Source organism: Hordeum vulgare, chromosome 3H, assembly GCF_904849725.1.
Source record: "Hordeum vulgare subsp. vulgare chromosome 3H, MorexV3_pseudomolecules_assembly, whole genome shotgun sequence".
In the NCBI taxonomy this organism is placed as follows: Eukaryota; Viridiplantae; Streptophyta; class Magnoliopsida; order Poales; family Poaceae; genus Hordeum; species Hordeum vulgare.
This window is the reverse complement of record NC_058520.1, coordinates 11,898,742-11,926,187: the sequence shown is the minus strand read 5'-3', so window position 1 is coordinate 11,926,187 and position 27,446 is coordinate 11,898,742. Positions and strand designations below refer to the sequence as shown.

The 27,446-nt window shown below is 39.6% G+C and overlaps 1 protein-coding gene across 1 annotated transcript in view; it reads left to right on the top strand.

The window, feature by feature from the left end:
- The window catches only part of LOC123441338, a 45,781-nt gene extending 18,883 nt beyond the window's left edge, over window positions 1–26,898 (top strand). Inside the window, exon 2 of the mRNA XM_045117818.1 lies at window positions 26,497–26,898. Coding sequence (XP_044973753.1) covers window positions 26,497–26,898 — 402 coding nt within the window. The remainder of the gene's footprint in view (window positions 1–26,496) is intronic.
- Window positions 26,899–27,446: the final 548 nt, after the last annotated feature.

Genomic DNA, 27,446 nt, shown 5'->3' with positions numbered 1-27,446 from the left:
GAGTATCTAGAGTTCCCACAAGTCTTATGACACTAGTTTCCATTTGTTACGTTCTTTTCTTGTTCTATTTCCAATTGTTATATATACATATTGTTTACAAACTATTGACAAACTATTTAAAAGGTATCGACTGTGCATTTTCTAATGTAATTTATGACTATTGTTGGCGAATATGTTTAAAATAACCGTACCTACATAAAGTATTATTACATTTTCAAAAAAGCTGTCGCATTAGAAAAATTTGTCCATTACACTTGCAGATAATCTAATAAAAACATATCTTGGTGTACTCTAAAAATGTTTTGTACCATTCCATAAATTTTCTTGACATTTTAACAAATATTCACGGGTTTCAAAAAAAGTTCATAAATTTATGAATTTATGAAATATAATAAGAAATGTTGGTGTACTATAAAGAAAATGTTGCGTACCATTATAATAAACATGTATTTGTAACAAAATTGAAAACATGTATTTTAAAATGTTCATCCTGCATTTTAATAAATTTCAACATGTATCGAAAAAATGATGCCAATGGAAAAAAATAGACATATATTTAAAAAAGAATAAAGGGAAACAAGAGAGAAAAGGATACATTTTTTTTAGGGAAGAGAGAAAAGGATACATGAAAGGCTCTGAAACCGGTCCATACGGATCTACAGAATCTTAGCAAAAGCGTTATAAAGGGCCGGTGCTGCCAGTGGGGAGCTCCGATGTGGCGCCTTTGGGAACCGGCGCCTATAGAGCCCCTCGTCATGGGCATGTTGAGTGCGGTTGAGCATTAGAAAAGGGGAAATTCTAATGAGGGACGCAACACTAGGCCATTCCCGTGCGGCGGTTTGTGCCCTCATTTTTTTTTCATGTAGTTATTATTCAATGTTCAATAAATTTTGGTTTATATAAAATATACTGGTATCATCATAATATATTTTGATTTTTAAAAATGATTTATCTCACAAACAATGTTCGTCTCGGTCAGGCCTTCAAAACAAGATCATATATTGACATGTTTTGATTATTATTTTTCGTTCGCTACTGGTTGCCACAATTACATCATCATAGTTGTCATATTACACATGTACAATTTTCATAAAAGTTATACATAGTTACATAACATTTTATATATATTTTAAAGCATTGCAGTGCTATGTAAAGCTACAGAGTGGGCATTAAATTGGTACAAAAAAGATAGAAAATGCAAAAGTACCATGCTTCAAGTTTTTTAGTGGTTTATATTGTTGTTCATCAAGCTGACAACCAAGATGATTTAATTTGACAACTAAGTGAATAATAATGTGACATGTAAGTAACAATAATCTAGCAAGTATCAACGAAAAAAAAGTTACAAAAACATGTTAACATGTGATCTAGTTTTGAAGATCTCATCGCGAGAAAGCCAATTGTGAAAATGGATCATCAATTGAGATAACTGTTTGGGAGATAAATATTTTTAAAAATGCAAATCAAAAGAATATTTGATAACGTCATACTTGTGTATTGCTCCATGCATGGAAGAAATAGATGAGAGAGAGAGCCGCCGCATCGGAAGACAAATATGCGGCGCCGCAGTGTAGTTGGAGTATGTCAAATTGAAAATAAATTCGCATATTAAAAAACAGAAATTGGAAAAAGTTAACAAACTTTAAAAAACTTCACGAATTTTCAAAACGGTTCATCAAATTTTAGAAAGTGTTCCCTGAAAATTGAAAAATATGTTCATCAATTTTTTAAAAAAACTTAGAGCTTTTAAAACAAAGTTCATTGGTTAAAAAATGGTTAAAAGTTCATAAAATTTTAAAAAATCATTAAATGTGAAACAACTTCTTACAAACTCTATACAATTCATCTAATTCAAAAAATCTTATCGATTAGAAAAACAAAGTTCATCCAATTTGAAAAAAAGTTCATGTATATTATTTTTACAATCAAATTCAAAAATGTTCATCGGTTAAAGACAAATTTCACGGGTTTGAGGACACTATAGAACAATGGAGAAAAAAAATAAAAAACAGAAAAGTAAAAAGGGAAATAAAGAAAAAGGAAAAAATAACGAATAAAAAGCCTCTAGGTTAAAATATTAGCAAACTGGCAGGTTAGATGCGGAGGTCCTACCAGTTGGATTTTGCGCTCGGACGCATAGGGTGGTCATCCTTCTTATTTCCTGCGTTAAAATATTATGTTAAAATATTTTTCCTTTCCTTCTTATTTCCTTCTTTTTTCGGTTATTTTTCATTCTTTTTCGTATTTGATGAAAACAAACAGATGCTGAATTTCCTATCGTTATTAAAAAACATGAATTTTTTTTCAAATGGAGAGTAAATTGAAAGCGCGAACAAATTGTAAAAACACGAATATTATTTTAATCTTGAGAATAAATTTAGAACCAAGAACAATTTTGAAAAATCATGAAAAAATTTGGAAGTGCAAAAATATTTTTTGAATCTTGAGAACTGAATTTTGTAAAACAGGGAAATTTTTTGAAAACCCCAAACAAATTGGAAAGCGCGAAGAAATATTTAAAGCACGGACATTTTTTGAATCTTGAGAACAAATTGTAAAACCGAGAACCTTTTTGAAAAATCCTGAACAAATTTGGATGCACGGACAATTTTTTAAAGCAAGAACCTTTTTTTAATCTTGAGAACAAAATTCTGAAACACAGAACAATTTTGAAAAGAACCTAACAAATTTGAAAACACGAACAATTTGATAAAGCACGAACATTTTTTGAATCTTGAGAACGAATTTGGAAAAATCCTGAAGAAATTTGTAAGCTCAGACAATTTTTAAAGCACGAACATTTATTGAATCATGGGAACAAAACTTTGAAACAGAGACCAATTTTGAAACAGAGACAATTTTGGAAGCACAAACAGATTTGAACATTTTTTAAAACACAGAACAAATTTGAAAGCGCTAAGAAATTTTTAAAGCACAGACATTATTGAATCATAAGAACAAAATTTTATACCGAGAATAATTTCAAAAATTGTGAACAAATTTGGAAGCTTGATCAATGTTTTAAAGGACAAACAGTTTTTGATTTTTGAGAACAAAATTTTGAAACAGAGAACAATTTTGAAAAATCCCCAAAAATTAAAAAGCGCTAACAATTTTTTAAAACACGAACATTTTTTGAATCTTGAGAATTTTTTTTGAAACCAAGAACAATTTAGAAAATCCTAAACAAATTTAAAAGCACGAACAATTTTTTAAAGCACGAACATTTTTTCAATCTTGAGAACAAAATTGCAAAACGCGGAACAAATTTGAAAAACCCCAAGCAAATTTAGAAGCGCGAATAATTCTTTAAAATACAAACAACTTTTGAAGCTTGAGAACACATTTTTAAAACGCGAATATTTTTTAAAGTTATGAATGTTTTTGAAAAAGGCAAATATTTAAAATTTAGAAATATTTAAAAAAACATAAACACCTTTTGTATTTGAGGTTTTTATTTTAAAAATCTAGAACATTGTTTGAACAGAAACAGAAAAGGAAAAAAATAAACATGAAAGATATTTAAAAAAATGAAAAAAAAATCCGTTTCAGGAAATCTTCTAGAAATTTCCCAAATCATACAAAACCCGGTTGGAAGGAGGTTACCAAAGTCGGGATTAGTAAAACACGTTAATGGGTTAGCCTTTTATAAAAATCCCTCGCTTCTTTCCCCTATGAGTTACCCTAGAACTCGCGGCAGCGAGCAGCAAATAGGAGATTCGGGTTAGATGTTCAAATCGTACACCCGTGCTGAACAGAGCCAGGTTCGCTCAAGGACCACGCTAATTGTCCTGCCTAGTGCGCGGGAGGCCACAGACTCGATATTTTCTTCTTTTACCTTTTTACACTTATAAATATTCCAATCATATATATTCTAAAAAAACGCTTTACATAATGTTATTAGGAAAAATCTTAATCATGTATTAGAAAAATATTTAATGTGTATAGAAAAAAATGTTTACCATGTAAACGAAAGATGTATAAAAACATTATAGAATGTGTGTGTAAGAGTTGATTATGTATTCAAATAATGTGAATGAAGCATTTTAAATAAAAATTAAGTAATTAATTTAAAATGTGAATCAAGCATTTGAAAAATATTAAATGTATATATACCTTTTTTGCCAATGTATGCAAAAAATGTTAACATTATATTGTTTAAGAAAATACTTAAACAATTATTTAAAAATCACAATCAAAAAATTAATAATGTTAACTGTTTACAGATTTTTTTTTACCTTGTATGAAAAAATATTAATTTGTATTTTATTCGAAAAATATTTAAAAAGTAGATGAATTATTTTAATCAAGCATTTGATAAATGTTAAATGTGCATTGAAAATTATTGACCTTGTATACAGAATATGTTAATCTTGTATTGTAAAAATATATTTAAACTTGTATTTCAAAAATGCGGATCAAATATTAAAAAATGTTAAATGTGTAAATAAAAATGGTTAACATTGTATTAAATAATAATGATATTTTATTTGAAATATGTTAATCAAGCAACTGGAAAATCTTAAATGTGTATAAAAATGTTGACCAGGTATTCATAAAATGTTGGTCTTGTATTTGAAAATGTAAAAATGTACTATAAAAGTGTATTAGATATATACAAAAAAATATGTATAGGGAAAAAAATTGAGAGGAAAAAAACCAATGGTAAAAAGAAATGAAAACCATGAAAGAAAAAAATAAAATCAAAGAAAACTGACAAAAAAGAAAGAAAAGAACAAACATTGAAAACAGAGAAAGAAACATAGGAAACGTGTGTATAAAAAGTGTAAAAATGAAGAAAAAAATAAAGAAAATTGATGAAAAAAGGGTAAAGCTTAGATCATCCACTTGAGAAAAAATCATTGTTGTCCTACAAAACTCTACACTTGAAGGCCCAACAACGTATAAAAAATAAAGTTGCGGAGTAGAGAGCACGCCGCACGCCTCATTGTCGGCGTCGTCGCGCCGACCTCATCGCCTAGCGGTCCTTCACCGCCGCATGCCTCAACGCCGATCTCCCTGTGCTGACCTCATCACCCAGCAGACCTTCGTCGCTGCAGGCCCCATCGTCAGCCCCCTCATGCCGGCCTCAAGATCCGACGACCCTTCAACGTCATATGCCTCATAGGCGGCCTTCACATGTAGGCCTTATCGCGTGTGGACTTTGTACGGCGTATGCCTCGTTGTCGACCTACTCTTGTCGGCCTCGTCCCTCGACGGATCATCTCCAACCACTTCAACGCAAGCCGACACAATATCGACTTATTCCTCAAGACGTGGCCAAGCAGGCCAAGACAACCCATTAGGTTCAACACCAACCCTAATATCGACATGATACCGACGGAACAATACATCGATGGTGCCTAGGAGGCCACACGCGTAGCAAACCCGAGTATTTTTTAGTTAGACTCATGAAGATAGGCCACAACTGTTGTTAAAACAAAGGGAGCCCGCTTGGGTTCTCAGTCGCAAAGACAAAGGACTCCTACTCGAGACGCGCTCAGGGGATACTGATGGTGCCATACACCAGGGGTACTGAGCCTCTAGGGAAAAGGTCATCATGTCGGCCTCGTAGCCCGGTCAAAGCCTCCGCCCCCGGGCACTAATGGTGGGCCTCCTCTAGAAGGATGCCTACTACTTGTACGGGAAGGCATGTACTCTAGTAGACAACTTGGGCATCAAGACATGTAAACCGACTTGGGCCATGTAACCCTAGCCCTCACCCATCTATATAAGGCGAGATAGGGGCGTCCCAAGTTGGCGGTTGACATATCTCCCACCTGTCCATTAGACCTGCTATAGATCCAATCTCTCATACGAGACAATCAATACAATCAGACATGCATCGTGTAGGGTATTCTGATCCTCTATGCGCACTCCACCCCATGAGGAACCCTACGCAGGGATCTGACAGGATTTCGCTCCATCAGTCGGCCATCAGTGTCAAATAGACGTTTGCCCTCTTACGTTGAGCACTCGATGACCCTTAATTGATCCCTTGAAATTAAGAACATGCTCCTCTTATATTATTTTGAGCATTATGATCATCATCCTCCGAACAAGTGGGACGCCCTTTAATTAAAATTGACTCATCTCAAGGCCCTTCATCATCAAGTTTTATGCTAATGAACAGGTATATAGTGGAAACTCTTGTGGTTTTAATATCCTCATCATCACGAGCTGGAAAAAGCGACTCCAGCTTAGCGACCGTTTTATTCACTATCGTAGTTTGTTTATCGTATACTTTCCCTATCACATTTTAAGCTTGAAAAAGTTGTAGTTGCAGGTTGGCTACTTCTCTATTAACATCATTAATTTTTTACTAATCATATTAAGCATAGAAGAATGTTCCTTAACCTCCGTGACAAATTTGAGGTACTATCATTTGGTGATTGAATGGATAAATGAATTAACTGGCTTTTGCAGTTAATGACTAATACATGGGGAGGGAGTTTTCATTCCCATGCAATGTTATAAATTCGAATGACGCTTGTTGTCCCATCAGTCCTTTACCCCCACCCCCATCGAGTGGCGTGACTAAAGTTTTCCTTGACTCCCATTGGTATACACTTCGTCTCCCGTGGCCTTGGGGTCATGGATGCGCGCTGGACCCGTCGCTGACGGGAAAGATCCTGCTCAATTTGTAGTTAGAGTCTTGGGGTCGGTTAGAGTCTTTGTCTTGCTCAGGGAGGTAAAGCGATGTCGGCTCCGTTAAGTTGAAATAATGTCCTTCGCGACTAGACTCTGTCTCTTGCGGTACATCTAACATCATTAGAGGGCGTGTGAAGGTGCGTCTCCCATGGATATCACGGGTTACGATCGGTGTCGGTACTTAGTGGATATGTTTGGATACAATCCTCGTCCATCTCGAGTGGACCCATCTGGATTTGGTCGTCCATAATTTTCATTCGTGTGTTTGCATGTTTAATCATTTCGATATATGATTTTCTTCCTCAATGATGGTTGCTCTTTTGTTGTGCTGGCTAGTACAACAAAGTTCCCCCGGCTTCGGCCAGGGAGGGACGATGACAGCGGTGCTACTACTGTTCAAGTTTGATCTAGTGCTTCTAGTCATTACGGCATGGTGTAGGGAGAGATTTTAATTTATAATTTGCTGTAAATTTATGTCTCGTTCGCAGTTTGAAAAAATCATTGAATATCGTGGCAGGAGGGCAAGGCTGGTGCTGGTGGGTACACATGGAAACGATCGATGACTACTTTTAGCAGGAAATCAGTCGACATCTTCTCTAGACTATCCCATGCCATACAAACATATAAATAAATAAATCAACTTAAATACCACATATATTCCAGCTATAGAGACAGAGGATACGGAGCTGTCCGGCGCTGCACCACATAAAATAGAAAGAAACGGTTGAGAGATGCAATTAACAAAGGTCGTAAATGGCAGTCAATATTTTCCTTTCAATGACACCTCCCAGAGATCCCCTCGGGGCTCCCCCCTTCTCACCCCGCTATAAAACCACCCCTCGGTCTTCGTCCCTCCCACACATCAACATCGCCAAAGAATAGTTTCTCTCGTTCTCCTTCCCCTCCTCATTACTAGACGTAGATGTAGATTCCGTTTCATCTCTTCTTGCCCAATAGATGTAGCCTACTGTCTACAAGTTCTTGCCAGATGCTCGTTGAGTTTGTTCTTGGTTTCAGCTTGTGAACCACATATCTTGTTTTTCTTGTTTTCGATTTGGTTTAGAACTTTGTTCTTGGTTTCAGCTTATCTTGTTTTTGTTGTTTTCGATTTGGTTTAGAAGTGGAGCTCCTATCATTCCAAAGAAAGGTCTACCGGAAGGGTTTGTGCAGCTGCTTGTTCATGGTTCCCACTATCCTATCTCCATTAGAAATCGAGGAGACAGGCTTGTGGTTTGCATGACCAAGGAGACGCTCCGATCCCTCGCCGACCGCTATTTGGATTGAAGGGAGCTCTGCATCTTGATCTATTGCTATTTGCAGATTTTTGTTTTCTTCCACGGTCTAGATCTGGAACCAACTACTGCAGACAAGCTATTTCTTTCGTTCAGACCTCTCGTCGAGCTTGCTTTTCTTCGGTATTTTTGAAGCTAAGATTAGAAAAACCGTTGTGTTTTGGATTTCTCCCAAGTTAATGAAACTCCTTTGCTTTTGAGAGGTGGTGTCACTGTTCTTTCGTGTTTGTCCCTTCACTGCCTGTCGTCTGTACCGGTTTGCATTTGTGATGGTGCTCTTGGATCTTGCCATTGGCGCATTGATCTCCATATCCTACTTGTGACCACACGATTATTTTCTGGTAGATTTGCAACAGATTCCATATTGCTGCTGCTTGGATATGGGTGATGACAGCAGCACATGCAATCTTTACTTTTGCCGAATTTGGCCCATACGTTCATCACGTGCTTGCCTTGCAGATACCCTTCGATGGCCATTTTATTCGCCTGGGAAGAGGGATGTGACATATTGGATGCCGCAAAAAAAATGGCAAGAGAATGTTTCTGTATCAGATTTTATATATTTATTGCAGGTTTTGGCGTTTTGCATGAGGACACGAAGATTGCTTTGTTTGTTCTGGTGAAAGCTTCATGTCGATGGGATGTTCAGAATGTTGACGCTGTAGCTAGCCAGGCTGTATCCAGTGCTTACTGTATGTAAATCTTGGATTGTATGTGGTAGCTTCAGCTTTTACTGTGAGCGCATTCTTTGTTCTTTTTGAAACCGTGTAATATGTTTGCTTGAACAAATTATTAGAGTTAATTACACCTGTGGAACAACAACTTGCTCAAAATTAATAGATTCATACACAAACTTGAAAACCTTACAAAACCTGTACATAAACTTATTTGGTGTAACGGTTGACTACAAAACAACATAAATCGGCGGACGTGGCATGGCACGTTGGAATGTGGCACGCGCCATGGCACTGTGAAATATTTCAAGAGGATTCCCATATTATCACACTATAGGGTCCTATGTCGTAGTGGTCCTCTGTAGATTGTGCGGAATGTGGTATGCGCCAAGTTCGTCAAACGGCCTCGTTAACCCTCTTGTAACCCTTGCCTTTTCTTCTCCCTCGGTCTCTCCTTGAGCTCTACGGTGCAATCGATAGTGCGCCGGTTTGAACTCGTTGGACGGAAGTGGTATGTGGCCAGTCATACGGGCTGCGGTCGAGTTCCTGCCAGCAACATGTGCCGATTCCCCCTTCCCCCACCTCCATTGCTGCGGCGTTTCTCCAACACGTGAACACATCCGTTGGTGCTTGTGAAGAGTTGAGTGGGGAATTTAGGGCAGTGTGAAGAACGCGTGATTGTAGGGCGAAGTAGATTGATATTGGACAGTGCAATGCGTGGCTATCATACAAACACTATTTCTGTGGATTTGGTATTCCTATATGAAAAGTATGATTTTTTGAAGAGAACTGTGAACTTTGACTGAATTGTGATTGAAATTTACTGAATTTGATAGTGATTTTGTTTGAATTTTATGTGCAGTAGGCGTGGTAGACTACGTGTCACACGCTAGGCTAGTTCCTAGTCAACTGTTACAACAAACAAGGATGTGTATGAGTTTTGTGGGGTTTTCAAGTTTCTGTATTAATCTATTAATTTCAAGCAAGTTGTTGTATCGTTGGTGTAATTAACTCAAATTATTAATCAGTTTTGCTAGTTATAAATTATAATACATTATAAATGCGCTACCAAAATGTTAAATTATTGGAAATTTGTAGTGCAAACATATATGAATCTCAACCGAAAAGTTCATGCATATATAAACTAATTTTACTTTTACAAAACTGAGCTCTCACATTTGGAAAGTTCATTCCTTTGGAGAAGGTTGTTCATGAACGTTGAGACCTATGGTCAGAAAGTACTCCCTCCGTTCAGTAGTAATTATGCCCATGCAAGGCACCATATCTTAAAAACAACCACTAGGTATCCATTCTATCAGATTTCCCGTGTGAGTCACTTTGCGTGCAGGATTTTGTATTAATTGTGATTGATTTGTTTCCTCAAAATTACGGCATTGCTTGCTAAAATTTAGTTTGTTACTTTTGGTTTAAGTCAAGGCATGTAGTATTATAATTAAATACATTTAGTTAGTTCGTTGCTTCCTAGAAAAAGTTTGCTTGTTTGCTTCCTACATACACATTTTTCGACTGATTTTCTTTTTTGTTTGTTCAAATTGCCTCCATATCGTTAGTCCTCCCAAGACTGAATTCCTTATTTAACGTTGTCTTAAATTTTTGTTCCCTATTTGGCATCAAAAAATATTTTCTTCCTAGTACATCGAGTCTAAATTTTATGCACTTTGTGACACTTTCGTCTATTTTTTGTCTTAATGGTCTTAATTGTCATGTGAGAAGGCCACTTTGCCCCTCATGTGCTGTATGATGAAAATTTTAGATGCTAATAATAATAAATAAATAAAAATATGTGTCCAGCCGGCTTGGTTTGCTCCATGCGGCTATCTAGCTGACTACTCCCTCCGTTCCTAAATATAAGTCTTTTAAGAGTTTTCACTAGTGGTCTACATACAAAACAAAATAAATGAATCTATATTCTAAGTATGTCTATATACATCCGTATGTAGTCTACTAGTGGAATCTCTAAAAAGACTTATATTTAGGAACGGAGGGAGTAGATGCATGTGTCTATGCGGGCATGCGGGCTGATTAGCTGAACACAGTCGATGCTCTATAGTGCGGTCATGCGGCTATGTAACAAATAGTGAAGATGTACCAAATAGTGAAGCGATAAAGAACATGCTCGTCGATGGTCATATTAGTCCCGGTTCAAAACTAAACCGGGATTAAAGGGTAAACGAAAGGTCAATATTTTACTAGTGATGGTTATCAGATAGCTTTTCGTGTGAGTGGAGTTGTGCTAGTGCTACAGCCATAATGGATGAGGTCGATGGGTTGTCTAGCTACCTTAACAAAGTACGCGAACAACCAGAATAATCAGTCAGGGCCGTGGCCGAGCCAGCGTTTCACATCAGGGCGGTCCGCCCTCTAAAAAAAATTGACAAGAAATTTGGCATGTAAACGTTGTAACTAGTTCTTAGTATTACATAGAAATAGATCAATATGGTCTTTGCTAACACACTAGAATTCTCAGTTAAGATCAAGTTTTGCATGAAGAAGCCTACATAGTACATACATGGACCATAGGCATACCTTGAGAAGTTCAAAAAGACTATTTTTCGGGCCTATGCTTATGCATTAATTGTCTTCGATTTGATAGATACTATAAAAAAAAGTTTATATAGGCAAAATGGAAAAATTTGACCCAAAAACTAAACTAATTGACAAACAGAACTATGTTTAAATTTTTTTCAACCAGCTGACCCTTTTGTGTGACGCCTTTGCCTTAGACGTCACACTACACTGTATGACGCCCGACACAATGTTGTGTGACGCCTGAGACGTAGTGTGGCGTCTAAGGCATATGCGCCACACTACACTGTGTGGTGCCTAAGACAAAGGCGTCACACAGTGTAGTGTGGCGCCTGACTGTCGGGCGTCACACAAAAGGATCAGCTGAGTGGAATTTTTTCAAACAAAGTTCAGTTTGTGAAATACTTTGGCTTTTAGGTCAAATTTATCAATTTTGCCGTATATATACTACCTAAACATTATTATATACTACATACTACGCGTACATAGTCTTCGATTTGATAGATACTACATACAACATACAAAACGCAAGTGGTGGTAACTACCACCGGTGATAGATAAAATTTGTCATATATATGACGGGAAAGCTATTTTCCAGTCGGTAGGAGAACTGCTACAGATCCGAACGATGTGAATGTCATACATTCACGATTGGACGACGCTGGCGATCTCACGATAACTTCCTTTGACTGGTATCTTTTTCTCAAAAATAGTAACCGTGATATTTGAACTCTGGCGACGAGGGTGCGGGGCGGTGGGGGAGGGGGGAGTTGATGAAATATCCCATCGATGGCTTTTGTGTCAATAGCATGATAACTCACACATTATAGACCTGATAACTTATGCACCCCTGTCCTGGTAACTTTGGCGACGACAATGAGGGAGGAGGGGGGTTGTTAATGAAATATACCACCGGTAACTTTTTTTGTCAATAGCATGGTAACTCACACATCATAGACCTGATAACTTAGGTATAAACGACGCGGTAACTTTAGACCCGAATAAAAAGTTATTGAAACATACTCCGGTTATTTATGTGCAAACAACACAATAATGTATGCATCAGGAGCTGATAACTTAGGTATAAATACCACGATAAATTTGACCCAGGGGAAAGAAGTCGTTGAAAACACATCTCCAATCACTTCTGCATAAATAACATGTTAATATACATATGACATAACTGATAACTTTACGGCAACTTTTGACCAAAAAATGATCAAAACATTTTAACATGAGATCTAGTTTCGAAGTTCTCATCGTGATGGGTTTTTATGTGAAAACATTTTTTTTAAATGACAGTTTGAGCTATAAAACATTTTACATTTTTGAAATAGCGAGAATTTACAATGACATCAGTTTCCTGCTCTACTGCATTTGCATGTGGAGAGAATGTTGGAGGAGCCAACTTTATGCCCCGGTAATTTTGATGTAAGCAGGATGGTAACTGGCGTAGCACATAGGTGATAACTTATTTAGCCCATGTCCGATAACTTTTGATCCAAAAAAGTCACTGAAACATATGAACATGGGATCTAATTTCGGAGGTCTTGTCGCGACGAATCTTTTTATGTGAAAGCGGTTTATCAATCGGACCAACAGTTGGAGCTACAAAACATTTTGAAGTTCCGTTTCTAATGAAATCTTTATTAGCATCATCTTTTTTTCTTACCTACATGGATGCATTGTTAATTGGGTTCAATACGTGCGTTTCATGTAAACAAAAGAAATGTGCGTGCGGAAGTACATAGCTGCATGTGAGATTGCATCGTCCGCATCCGTCGCTAAAATCCTGCAGTCCGAAAGTTAGTCACATCTATCACATAATAAAACAAAGTGATGCGCTCGACCGGCACTAAACCTTGATGACGTATCCAATGATAAATGTGCATGTGTTTATTTTCTTTGTTCGTCGGTGAAAATGGAATATTCAGAGATATCAACGATAGGTAGTTGGTGTATAGGCATGCTCGATCAGCGGCGTTCCTTCGAAGAAAACAACATATATATATAACAAAATAAGTACGTATGAAAAACCGTCGTCGATTAGCTTCATACAAATGGAGGAGTATGTTGTATACTAGACCCAGGGCCGACCATGAGGGGGGGGGGGGGCAGGAGGGGCGGAGATTCCAGGGGACTGGAGATCGTTCTTTCCTTGTGTTCGCTATGATCTTTTTAGAACAAGATCTTTACAATCCCCAATTCCCTATTTCGCTATTCCAAGTTCCAAAAGGCCTATCACTCCGATCTCGCCGATTCATGAATCGTGAGCGACGCCGACATAGATGAACTCCTTTCTACATTATCCGTTTTTAAATATAAGTCTTTTAAAAGTTTTTTATTATGTGACTACATATGGATGTATATAGACATATTTTAGAGTGTAGATTTACTCACTTTACTCTATATGCAGTGTAGTCACCTAATAAAATGTCTCAAAAAACTTATATTTAAAAACGGAGGGAGTAGTATGTAGTCGGTGAAATCACACATACTCGGGTGGCTAGACTACAACTTGGAGGACCACCATGAGACGCAACCCTTGCCTAGCGACGCCAATCCAAGGTATACCATGTTACCATTACGAAATTCAACAACTTTGAGCTATTCAAAATCGTCACCGTCCTAAAGAATTCAACTGCAACTATTAGAAATAATTAATTGAATCATTTTTTCCAAGCAAAGGGGCCACACAGCCTCATTTTCATTAAGAAAATGGAGTTTGGGATTAATTGGATCATTGATATTGGTTTTAATTTATAGTGCGAGTGCATAGATTTTAAAACCTAAAGGATTCTAAATTTTGATTCAAGTATATATTCCCATACGAATCATTGCATGACTTGTTCTACATCTTATCTTCATTTTAGTTTAGTACTCTTACGGATTGTCTTATGTGATGGTATGCGTATTCGCTCACATCATTGCAAATTCAAGATCTTCGGATTCCTGTAGAATTAATAAAGTCATGACACGTAATACAGTACCACATATTTTTTAATTTTGTCTTTGTGCTAATTAGAATTTATACCTTTAAAAAAAATCAATCACGGATTAAACATGAAGAAGTGATCGTATAGTTATATGCGTGCAAAGCATGCACCTCCAACTAATATTCAAGGGCCCCTAAATTTTTGTTTCGGCCCGGGCCGCCAAAATCTCAAGTCCGGCCTGACTAGACCAACATCCAGAGAACCTGTCGCGCGCTTGCACTTTTTCTAATAAATAAACTTGCCGTCTAGGCGAGGCATGCATTGCATTACTAGTTCAACCCAACTATTCATCTGATCAACTGATCGAGGAGACCAAGAGGCAGTTGGCAGGCAGGTGTTAGTTGGAATCCAATCCACATAAACAAAGTCAGATCAGCGGCAAAAACCCGCCGTCCATGCAACCGTGTGAACTCCCCGTCTATAAAACTGAAGCAAACCCACTCCAGGCTACATCGCTCATCCTTCCATCGCTTTCTTGTTGTGCTACCAATTATCATATCTTCCATTGATCACACGCTCGGTCTATTCGCTAGCAGGTTCGGCACAATCGATGTCGTCCGCCGTGTCATTGCAGTCGACGATGCGGCCGGCAGCCTCCTATAGCCCCGCCCGTAAGGGGCTTTAGTCCTAGTTCATCAACCGGGACTAAAGGGGCGGGACTAAAGGTCTAACCTTTTCGTCCCGGTCCTCTTACACGTCGGGACTAAAGGTGCTTCACGTGGGCGCATCGTAGCGTCCCAGGAGCAGGCCCTTTAGTCCCGGCTCGTTACACGGATCGGGACTCAAGATTTTCAGATTTTGCTGGTTTTTGGCTTTTTTTTTTGAATGAAATTATTTTTGGGTTTTAGGGTTTTAGGGTTTAGGTGTTCAGGAGATTAACGTGATGCCTCGTTTTGTGTTCGGGAATTAGTTTTCATATAATTTAAAATAGAAATAATTATGCATATATATATATAAGATTAACTCATCTTACAAGCGATCATATACAATTATATGGAGATCTGAATTATCGGGACTAGAGCCCGTCTATTCGATTACATGGACGAACATCAGTAATGGCCCTTAGCTACACTAAATCGTCCTTTGTCTTCTATAGCTTCCGTCATCAGAAATCTCGCAAGCTCCTCTGCAACAGCAATCGCGCGTTGCTCTGGTAGGACCTTCGTCCTCATGGCCTCGTGCTATATAAGAAGATGAGATGAATATGAATATCAATCATGATAACAAAGAATGACGGGTAAAAATAGAGGTTTGAATGTTCATTGCTTACGTCGATTCGGTGCTCCTTGAACTCAGAGGTAAACGTGCGAATGGTCTCGCAAACATAGTATCCGCATAAATGCGTTCCCCGTGGCTGCTGGTCGCACTTTACGAGAATGGAATATATATAATCAAAATAATAATCTAGCATCATAAATGTATTGAAAATTAATAGAAGTATATCATACTACTACTTACCTGAGCCGCTCTAAAGGTCAGCTTCTCAGGAAAGTTACCGGGAGTCACGCACTTGAACCGATTCCAAACCCTGCTCGACAAGTATAATGATTTGCTAAGTTTTTCATTAATTGATATATCAGAAAATCATCGAAAGAGACCGATAGAGCGCAAGAATGATTAAAATTACCCTTGGAGCATGTCCTGCAGGCTTTGGAACTGTTCCAAGGGTCTCGATAATGGGTCGAAGACATCAACTCTTCCCTTATCAATTTGAATGTCCAACAGAATCCAATGGAAGTTGCGCATGTATATATATATGTGTGTGTGTGTGAGTAACTTATCAATTACACTTATAAGTGAATGGACACAACAGAGTAAAGACCCCCACCTGAAGTTGTATGGAAACAGTATGTGGTCACAGAAATTTTGATCTATTAGAAACCTTAGAAGGTTTTCCTCCGTCTCCTTGGGATAATTAGTCAGCGTCGCTATATGTATTTTATCTGGATCAATAAACCCAATATTTATGATGCTCTTACTTTTACACTCCAGAATCTTCATTCTGCATAATAGAGTACAAGTTAATTATATATAGACAATGAATTGAAATAACTAAACAAGTTATATGTAGACAACGAATTGAAAAACTTACAGACAATAGCAACTCATAAGCGATTTGTCGAGGGCGTCGCCATTGTACATATGGAAGAGTTCATCAAAGTCGATATGGATTTCTTCGGAGCGGCCGTAGTACTCCTGTGGGACACTCAGCACGATCATCGTTCTCCCATTCTTTGATTCACTTAAGTACCATTTATGCAAGTAACGCATATTTGTTGGGAGATCATCTTTGCTGACCAAAGGCTCTCCCATGACAAACTGTGGCTTAGGGGCTACCACAGCCTTGGGTATCCTGTCGTCTTGGGAATTAGCCAGCAAATTTTCAACCAATATACCACATTCATCCGTCAACTCCTTTGCGTTTTCAAAAGCTTGCCCCTGCACCGGAGGGGGAACATTCTCGGTTAACACCTTGAGGGGTGGGATCGACTGTTTGGCCTGTTGTCCAAGCTGAGGAACGTCTGATTTTTTCTTGCTTGTAGTTGAACTTGATTTGCTCCCACTTGCACTTGCATGTGACTTGCTCTTTTTCACTTCCTTCTGCAATGTGCGTGTATAGTCATGAGGCTTATAGTGTAAGTCATACTGTGATGGAGTGGTTATGAAGTCTTTTGCCCATGCTATGTTCTTCTCGGTGTATTTCGGGCGGGGCTTGGGTTCCTTCCTTTTCATCTGCGCCTCATGTTGTTCCTTTGCTATCCTGGCGTTTTCCTCGGGGGTACGATCATAAGGTCTGATAGGAAGATTAGCATGAGGTACCTTTGGGACGGGCGACAGTTTGCGCTTTGGGGAGCTCCGTCGCTTAGAAATCATCGACGAAGCATTCTTGCTGGCACGCTTCCGCTTAGTATCATGTGCGGGCGGCGGCGAAGACGGACGACCCAAGTCCGGCGGCGGTGATCGAGATGGACTCGTGTTGTGCTGGCCGACGTCATGTGGAGGGCTTGGAGGTAATGGAGGTGTAGGTGACCTGCGACGACTCGAAGGCGGTGTTGTCCTTGGGGCCGAGCCTGGAAGCTTGATGTAGTTCTTGTCCAATAGGATGACTCCACCCAGTACTTCTCCGAGTGTCCTCTCATCTTTGGATCCAGCTATGTCGAGCTCCATATCATTAAACCCCGTCATGATTTCATCCACCCCGACTTTAGCAAAGCCAGCTGGAATCTCACGGCCATGCCAGCGTGCATCAGGGCCAGAAGGTAAAGCTTGTCCGACGGCCACCTTCATGGATATGTTCTTGAATTTCTGATGGAGTTCACATGATGTTGACTCCTTGATTCCATCCACGGGGTAGCCGGGACCGCCCTCTATCATTCTTCGTTCATCGTCGGGCGGGGCCTCAGATTCAGCCACGCTGCTTTTCCGCTTAGATGGGGCGCCGGTAATATCAACTGCAGGATCTTCCTGGCGCGGTACTCCTCTAAGCTCATCAATCTGCTTCTGTTGCTCGTTAATCCTGGCAAGCAACTGGTTGAACTTGTCATTCTCCTCATCCTGCTGCCGCTTCTTTGCTCTCTCTCGGCTTCTGTAAGTGTCTTGGTCTCTGGCAAACCCAAGCCACCACGGGTAAGAAGGACCGAAGCCTCGTGTTCGTCCTCCATGTTCGTCATTGCCGAGGACCATTGTGAGCAAATCTTTCTCTCTATCCGCAGTGAACTTTCTTCTTCCCTCCTTAATTTCTTTCACTATCCTTTTCCAATTCTCCTTGGGTATCCTAAGATTGTCATTGCAGATGAGGTCCCCTGTTGTTTCGTTGTACGACCCATCACGCGCAAGGAACCAATTTCTTGCTCTCAATTCCCAATCATTACGGAGTGGTTCAGGTACGACGCCTTTAGCTATCAGATCTTGCTCTTTCTTATCCCACTTTGGGATGGCAGTCTCATAGCCCCCTGGCCCCAGCTTGTGGTGATATATCTTCTTGTCGACATTTATCTTGTTCTTTTCTGATAATGCCTGGGCATCTTCTGACTCCTTGTACTCTTGAAATGCCTTCCAGTGATTCGCCTGCTTGGCTAGATACCCCTCGAATACTGACACTTTCTATGTCTTCAGATAGTTTTTCCATAGCTTCTTCTTCCAGCTACGGAATAGTTCGGCCATCTTCTTCAGAGTCCACTGCTTGACTTTGGCCCTCAGTTTGTCTGCGGCGTCTTCATTCTCACATTCTGGCAGGTTGAAATGTGACATGAGATCATTCCAAAGATTATCTTTGTACCTTTCGGCGACATAGTCACTATCGGTTGCCCCTTTGCGCTTGTTCCACTCCCGAACGCTGATCGGGACGTGATCCCTAACGAGAATTCCGCATTGCTTCTTGAATGTGTCAGCAGCATTCTTAGGAAGCTTGGGTTCGCCCGTAGGAAATATCACCTCAAATGTGTAATGCGTCCGTGCATCCAACTTTCTAGTCGAGCCTCGTTTCGTCGTTTTGCTCGATGTGGAGGCCTAAGAGGGAGAAACATTTGTCAAATGAATGTATATGTATACAATATAGAGCTATCTCCAATATTTTTCACATATTACAAGTGATTGTCGAACTTCATATGTATACCTCGCCGGACTTCTCCTCTTCACCGGCTTCTCCATCAGTGGAGCTATCACCTTCTCCGTCATTGAACCTATCTCCTGCCCCATCGGCTTCATCTTCGTGTCGCTCGACCTCCATTCCAACGTCCTGGTTTAGATATAACGACGGAGATTCAGCTGGTTCAACGTCGGGGCCGTCTTTGATTATATCTTCCAGAAGTTCTTCCTCTTCGAGGTTCCTGATATGTGGATCCATAGTTCTGCAAAAAACGGATTCTCTTAACCTTTGTACCAAAAACCAAAGTAGGAGTACTTTTCCAATTTGAGACTCCTAGATTTATGCATAGTATTCAAAGTAGGAGTAAATTTCCAATTTGAGCATTCACTAAGCAAAACCAAATCGTAAAATAAAGTAGTATTCAAATTAGCATGCATCCAATTATAAGCTAATACATCATCACTTTTGTCCGTACATCGTCGAATATTATCATTAATACTCCTCGAATACTATCATACATATAGCATCACTAATACATCTAGAACCGTAGCGCCCGACGGGTATCGGCGCGGGCGGTGGACACCCAAAGAGAAGGAACCATCACAGGATCATAGCTCCAGTGAGATCCTCAAAGAACCTGCCAGGTATGCTCGAACCTGCCCCCCAATGCAACCATGTAGCGACGGACGTGCTCATCCTCCTCGCTGACACGGTGACGTACCACCTTCGCGGTGTCCGGAAGGCTCGACACCCTCACTGGCCCACGCGACCGCCACCAAACAAGGATCGGGTCAACGACGGGCTGGCTCCTCACCAACCTACGCCCCCCGGAAGGTAGCACCTCCCAATACGAGCCGGGCGGAGCCCAGTCTCGGACAGGGCCCCTCTGATCAAGCAGGTGTCCTCCGCCGAGTCGATGACGAGGATGCGGGATAGGCATCGTAAAATGAACTAAAAAAATAAACTAGTTCTATTAATTTTCTTGCTAAAAATAAACTATTAACACTTAAGCATATACAATAGCAAAATTAAACTATTAACACTTATTTTCATTTTTCTTCTCCTCCTCCTCTTTCTTCTCTTCTCCTCCTCTTCTTTTCTTCTCTTCTCCTCCTCTTCTTTTCTTCTTTTCTTATACACTATACACTATATACACTATAGCAAAATTCCCCCTCTCTTTATACACTATACACTATATACACTATACACTTAAGCATATACACTATACAATATACACTTTTTCTTCTTTTCTTCTCCTCCTCTTCTTATTTTCATTTTTCCTAATCTTATTTTCTTATTTTTGTTCATATTTCTTCTTCTTGTAACCCTAACCTAATTCTAAATATTACTAACCGTAATAATCTAGCACAAACCTAATAACAATAGGAATTAAATGACAAAAAAATCTTTTCTTTTTCTTCTTTTCTTCTCCTTTTTCTTCCTTTCTTCTCCTTTTTCTTCTTCTCTTCTCCTTATTCTTCTTTTCTTCTATACTGGCCGGAGTGTTGGGGAGGAGGGGGTGGGGGGCTTACTGGCTGGAGTGTTGGCGAGGAGGACGGCGCGACGGCGAGGAGCACGACGCGACGGCGAGGAGGACGGCGCAACGGCGAGGAGGATGGCAGGACGGAGCGGCGGCGAGGAGGACGGCCGACGGCGAGCAGGACGGCGGGCAGCCTGACGGCGTCGGTTACGTTCGTCGCTGTGCCGCGCCGGGCAGGAGAACGAGAGGAAGAAGAAGAGAAATGGACGAATTTGGTTGTAAATTTTCGAAGTCCCGCTTATATAGGAGGGGCTTTAGTCCCGGTTGGAGCCACGCCCCGGGACTAAAGGCCTCTTTTCGGGTAGACCAAAAGGCGCAGTGGGTCTTTAGTCCCGGGGCTTGGCTCCAACCGGGACTAAAGGGGGTCTTTAGTCCCGGGGCGTGGCTCCAACCGGGACTAAAGACCCTCCTCGGCTGTACGATAAGTTTAGTCCCACCTCGCCCAGCAAGGGGGACTAACACTTGTTTATAAGCCCCGTCGCAGCTTCTCCATCGAGCTCCTCTCTAAAGCAGGCTTACGGGCCTAAACTCACTGAAAATTGTAACTATATTAGAAATTATAGGGAAAATTCAATCTAAATTCAAATGAGAATTTAGGTTGAATTTTCTCTATGATCTCGAATATAGTTTCAATTTTTTTATTTTCATAATTAATAATTTTGACTATCCAAACTATTATCTATTTTGTTATTTTCAATTAAAAACTATGTTTATTAAAAATTCTTTTTGCATATTTGAGAATTTGACAAAACTATGATAATGAAAAGTGTTTCAAATTGAATAAATAATGCAAAACTATTTTTTATTTTCATAATTAATAATTTTGACTATCCAAACTATTATCTATTTTGTTATTTTCAATTAAAAACTATGTTTATTAAATATTCTTTTTGCATATTTGAGAATTTGACAAAACTATGATAATGAAAAGTGTTTCAAATTGAATAAATAATGCAAAACTATTTTTTATTTTCATAATTAATAATTTTGACTATCCAAACTATTATCTATTTTGTCATTTTCAATTAAAAACTACGTTTATTAAATATTCTTTTTGCATATTTGAGAATTTGACAAAACTATGATAATGAAAAGTGTTTCAAATTGAATAAATAATGCAAAACTATTTTTTATTTTCATAATTAATAATTTTTACTATCCAAACTATTATCTATTTTTTTATTTTCAATTAAAAACTATTTTTGTTAAATATTCTTTTTAAACTTATTTTACGATTTGGTTTTGCTCTCTCGAAGTAGCACTTTTCGAACGAGAACTCATCTCTTACAAAGGGATTTCATTTTTTTAAACTTATTTGAACTCCATACTTTTTGTGTGTTCAAAATGCACCATTCAAAGGCACATCACAAAATTTCAACAATTTCTGACTTCATTTGTTATATTTCTTGCATTTTCTTATTTTTTTGAGCTAGTTGACCCTGAAATTGAAAAGCACTACAAATGAACTCTGAAAATGTTGAAAGTTGGCATGCTATCATCATTTCACCCACATAGCATGTGATAAAAATTTGAGAGGGCTACGACAAAGACTGGATACACTTCGTGTACAAAACTGACAATCTCTCTCGAAGTAGCAGGGTTTCGAACGAGAACTCATCTCTTACAAAGGGATTTCATTTTTTTTACTTATTTGAACTCCATACTTTTTGTGTGTTCAAAATGCACCATGCAAAGGCACATCACAAAATTTAAACAATTTCTGACTTCATTTGTTATATTTCTTGCATTTACTTATTTTTTTGAGCTAGTTGACCCTGAAATTGAAAAGCACTACAAATGAACTCTGAAAATGTTGAAAGTTGGCATGCTATCATCATTTCACCCACATAGCATGTGTTAAAAAGTTGAGAGGGCTACGACAAAGACTGGATGCAGTTCGTGTACAAAACCGACAATCTCTCTCGAAGTAGTAGGGTTTCGAACGAGAACTCATCTCTTACAAAGGGATTTCATTTTTTAAAACTTATTTGAACTCCATACTTTTTGTGTGTTCAAAATGCACCATTCAAAGGCACATCACAAAATTTCAACAATTTCTGACTTCATTTGTTATATTTCTTGCATTTTCTTATTTTTTTTGAGCTAGTTGACCCTGAAATTGAAAAGCACTACAAATGAACTCTAGAAATGTTGAAAGTTGGCATGCTATCATAATTTCACCCACATAGCATGTGTTAAAAAGTTGAAAGGGCTACGACAAAGACTGGATGCAGTTCGTGTACAAAACTGACAATCTCTCTCGAAGTAGCAGGGTTTCGAACGAGAACTCATCTCTTACAAAGGGATTTCATTTTTTTAAACTTATTTGAACTCCATAATTTTTGTGTGTTCAAAATGCACCATTCAAAGGCACATCACAAAATTTCAACAATTTCTGACTTCATTTGTTATATTTCCTGCATTTACTTATTTTTTTTGAGCTAGTTGACCCTGAAATTGAAAAGCACTACAAATGAACTCTGGAAATGTTGAAAGTTGGCATGCTATCATCATTCACCCACATAGCATGTGTTAAAAAGTTGAGAGGGCTACGACAAAGACTGGATGCAGTTCGTGTACAAAATTGACAATCTCTCTCGAAGTAGCAGGGTTTCGAACGAGAACTCATCTCTTACAAAGGGATTTCATTTTTTTTAAACTTATTTGAACTCCATACTTTTTGTGTGTTCAAAATGCACCATTAAAAGGCACATCACAAAATTTCAACAATTTCTGACTTCATTTGTTATATTTCTTGCATTTTCTTATTTTTTTTTAGCTAGTTGACCCTGAAATTGAAAAGCACTACAAATGAACTCTGGAAATGTTGAAAGTTGGCATGCTATCATCATTTCACCCACATAGCATGTGTTAAAAAGTTGAGAGGGCTACGACAAATACTGGATGCAGTTCGTGTACAAAACTGACAATCTCTCTCGAAGTAGGAGGGTTTCGAACGAGAACTCATCTCTTACAAAGGGATTTCATTTTTTTAAACTTACTTGAAATCCATAATTTTTGTGTGTTCAAAATGCACCATGCAAAGGCACATCACAAAATTTCAACAATTTCTGACTTCATTTGTTATATTTCGTGCATTTACTTATTTTTTTGAGCTAGTTGACCCTGAAATTGAAAAGCACTACAAATGAACTCTGGAAATGTTGAAAGTTGGCATGCTATCATTATTTCACCCACATAGCATGTGTTAAAAATTTGAGAGGGCTACGACAAAGACTGGATGCACTTCGTGTACAAAACTGACAATCTCTCTCGAAGTAGCAGGGTTTCGAACGAGAACTCATCTCTTACAGAGGGATTTCATTTTTTTAAAACTTATTTGAACTCCATACTTTTTGTGTGTTCAAAATGCACCATTCAAAGGCACATCACAAAATTTCAACAATTTCTGACTTCATTTGGTATATTTCTTGCATTTACTTTTTTTTTTGAGCTAGTTGACCCGGAAATTGAAAAGCACTACAAATGAACTTTGAAAATGTTGAAAGTTGGCATGCTATCATCATTTCACCCACATAGCATGTGTTAGAAAGTTGAGAGGGCTACGACAAAGACTGGATGCACTTCGTGTACAAAACTGACAATCTCTCTCGAAGTAGGAGGGTTTCGAACGAGAACTCATCTCTTACAAAGGGATTTCATTTTTTTTAATTATTTGAACTCCATACTTTTTGTGTGTTCAAAATGCACCATTCAAAGGCACATCACAAAGGGATTTCTTCTTCTCTCATATACGGTGGACACTAGCTCACCTAATTTTTCAACCATCGATGATGGTCGCTACTCCTACTTCCCCTAGTGCATAACCAATATCTAGCACAAGGAGAAGAAGGAGAAGTGATTGTTTTAATCAAAAACAGATCTGTTACAAAAGGGATTTCATTTTTTGAACTTATTTGAACTGAAGACTTTTTGTATATATATGTGGTCGAAATGCATGATACCATGAAGTTAGAAAGGGCTAAACCATTCAAAAGTAGCAAATGAAGTTAGAAAGGGCTAAACCATTCAAATTTGGAAACTATAATGGCACAAACAGAAACTAGACATATATAAATTGGTCCAAGAAGTACATGATACTAGTCCAAACAGTACATAATAATAGCTACAATAGATATATATACAAGTGTTCGACGTTAAGAACACTACTCGTCTGAATCATATGAATCAGAATGTCCACCTTCCTCGAGGGGATATAGGTGACGCTGGCCATAGTGTACGAGTCGAATCTTGCGGTACAACTCGTATGAAACATATGCATCTTTTGCTGCATACTCAATGTTGATTTCATCAAGTGGGCCCTTCTCCCAAAGTCTGTGCTGAAACCTTGGGAAACTGGTCTTCATATCAGCATATGAATCGTCGATCAAGGCAACTACCATACGAGCCATCGAAGTCCTGTCATGTTGAAGCTTGAATATCGGTTGGATATCAACGAGGCAACCAACTGGTATCTCAATACCGAAGCTGTGCCTCATCTTCAGCCTGTCGTTCCTTATGTCAACGGAAGCAAAAGTGACGCCGCTGCGAAGGAACTCCATGAGTCCTGGACAATGCTTGTCACTCCTGCAACAGAAACAAATTAAAATGGACCAAATGTTACATACTGCTGCAATAAGGAAACATGTTTCACTACAACTACAGAGAAACTTATCTTTAGGATTCATATAGCACATATGCAATGGAACCTAGAGATAGATTATGAACCTACTGCTGCAATAAGGAAACATGTTTCACTACAACTATTTGAAGGGAACCAACTATGATAGAAACAAATAAACTTATACGTGGAATTCACTATGATAGATTATGGACATTATGCATAATATGCAAACAAAAGAAAGCTTGTTAACTAGTAAATCCAAACTACAAACTAAGTCTTATCGGATTGACAAAATTCGATCCAATGTGAATTATAAATGAACACAAATAAATCAAATGTACTCCACACATACTACACTACTAAATCAAATGTACTACACTACTAAATCAAATGTACAAATACACAAAATCAAATGTATTCCACTACTAAATCAAATGTATTCCAGTACTAAATCAAATGTACTGCACTACTAAATCCAATGAACTACACTACTAAATCAAATGTATTCCACACATCCTACACTACTAAATCAAATGTACAAATACACAAAACCTACTACGCTACTTAATCAGATACACAAATACACAAAATCCATGTGAACGTGGGAGTAGTGACCCTAGGGGAGGGATTATCTTGGATCAAAGAAAGCCTCAAAACTTACTTCGCCCATTGGAAGATCAAGACATGGGTTGCAAAGCATATTTGGATGACGGCGACACCACGTTGATCGGCCGTGTACTCCAGATCAAGCCCGAAGAACTTCTCATGATCCGGTGCGTGGTTAAACCATCGTTCCTTCAACTGTTGAAGGAAATGCGGCACCTCCGCGCTTAGGTTCGTGTACACGACACGGAGCTTCGTCGCGCCATGCGCGAACACCTCACGAAAGGTAGTTGGCATGGTGGAAGAAGAGAAGGGAAGAAGAGAGGAGAAGAACAGAGAGGGCGACGTGAGAGAGAAGAAGAACAGAGAGGGCGACGCGAGAGAGAAGAAGAATAGAGAAATGGTGACTGTACGCTTCGGTTCGTGCTTTTCATCGCCCGAAACGACGCGGGATGCAAACCGTTTGGGCCATTAATCCCGGGTTGAGCCACCAACCGGGACTAAAGAGGTATATCAAACGGTTGCCACCACTACGGCAGGCCACATGTTAGGCTTTTAGTCCCGGGTTCAACCACCAACCGGGACTAAAGAGGTATGCCAACGGTCGCCCCACTACGGCAGGCCACGTGTTAGTCCTTTAGTCCCGGGTTGAGCCACCAACCGGGACTAAAGAGGTATACCAACCGCCGCCACAACCACGGCATGCCACGTGTTAGGCCTTTAGTCCCGGGTTGAGCCACCAACTGGGACTAAAGGGGGATACGAACGGTTGCCACCACCACCGCCCGCCGCGTAGCCCTTTAGTCCCGGTTTGAGACACGAACCGGGACTAAAGGCTCCTTACGGCCCGGGACTAAAGCCTCGAGGGAGGCATTGAGAATTGGGGCGACGTGGCCGGGCCTTTAGTCCCGGCCCAGAGGCACCCCGGGACTAAATGGTCCAGGCCAAAGGCCCGTTTTCTACTAGTGACTTGGGCGCCAGCTGCACGAGTCGCCGCCCTGCCACGGCCCGGTGCTGCGACCGACGAGGCCACGGGCGGTGGCGACGGTGCGCTGCGGTGCCTTCCGGCGGAACCACTACGGAGGTGCACTGGTGGACGAGTGCATGGCGGTGCTCCGACGGAGGATCCGGGAGGCGCGGATGGCCGAGACCAACTACGAGGCGCCGCCGGGGTGGGAGGCCTGGGAGAGGAGCTACTACCCGGCGTACGTCTCTGATGTGTCCACGCTCGCCGGCGCTCTGCAGTTGCTGACCATGGATACCAGGTCCGGCGTCACGGTTGCTATTGCCGCGCTGGTGCTCGTCGGTGTGCCGGTTTCCGCCGTCATCGCGCTGCACTTACTCGGGCAGGCGGCGGGATCCGTTTTGCACCTTGTTTCTTGACGATTGACAACCATTCATTCGCCGGCAGTGGGTGCTATATGTGTCTATAGATAATCAGAAGATACACAATGCATTGCAATGGATGAATGGAGTATGTAATTCTTTTGGTTTCAGTCGAGTCGACTACCCATATGTATATGCAGAGTATTTTTTTTTCTTCTTGCACAGATTCCAGTGAGCCAACAAAGTCAATGAGACAACTTGTCAAATTGCTGGCTTTAACAACACATAGTCAGGCTGGCCATAGTGGGGGTATCATAGCTAGTAACATAGTCTTGGAACTAGCAAATATGATGATGTGTCAAGTAATTAAAGAAGAGGGAGAGGATTAGAGTAACATAGGTAGATACTGTAACATGTTAAATGCTATGCTACTATGTGTTATGCATGTCAATAAAGGAGATCAACTATGATACTAGTTTATGATACTATGCACTATGAAGGTAGTATCATACTAATCAGAAGATACGCAGTGCATTGCAATGGATGAATGGAGTATGTAATTCTTTTGGTTTTAGCCGAGTCGACTACCCATATGTATATATGCA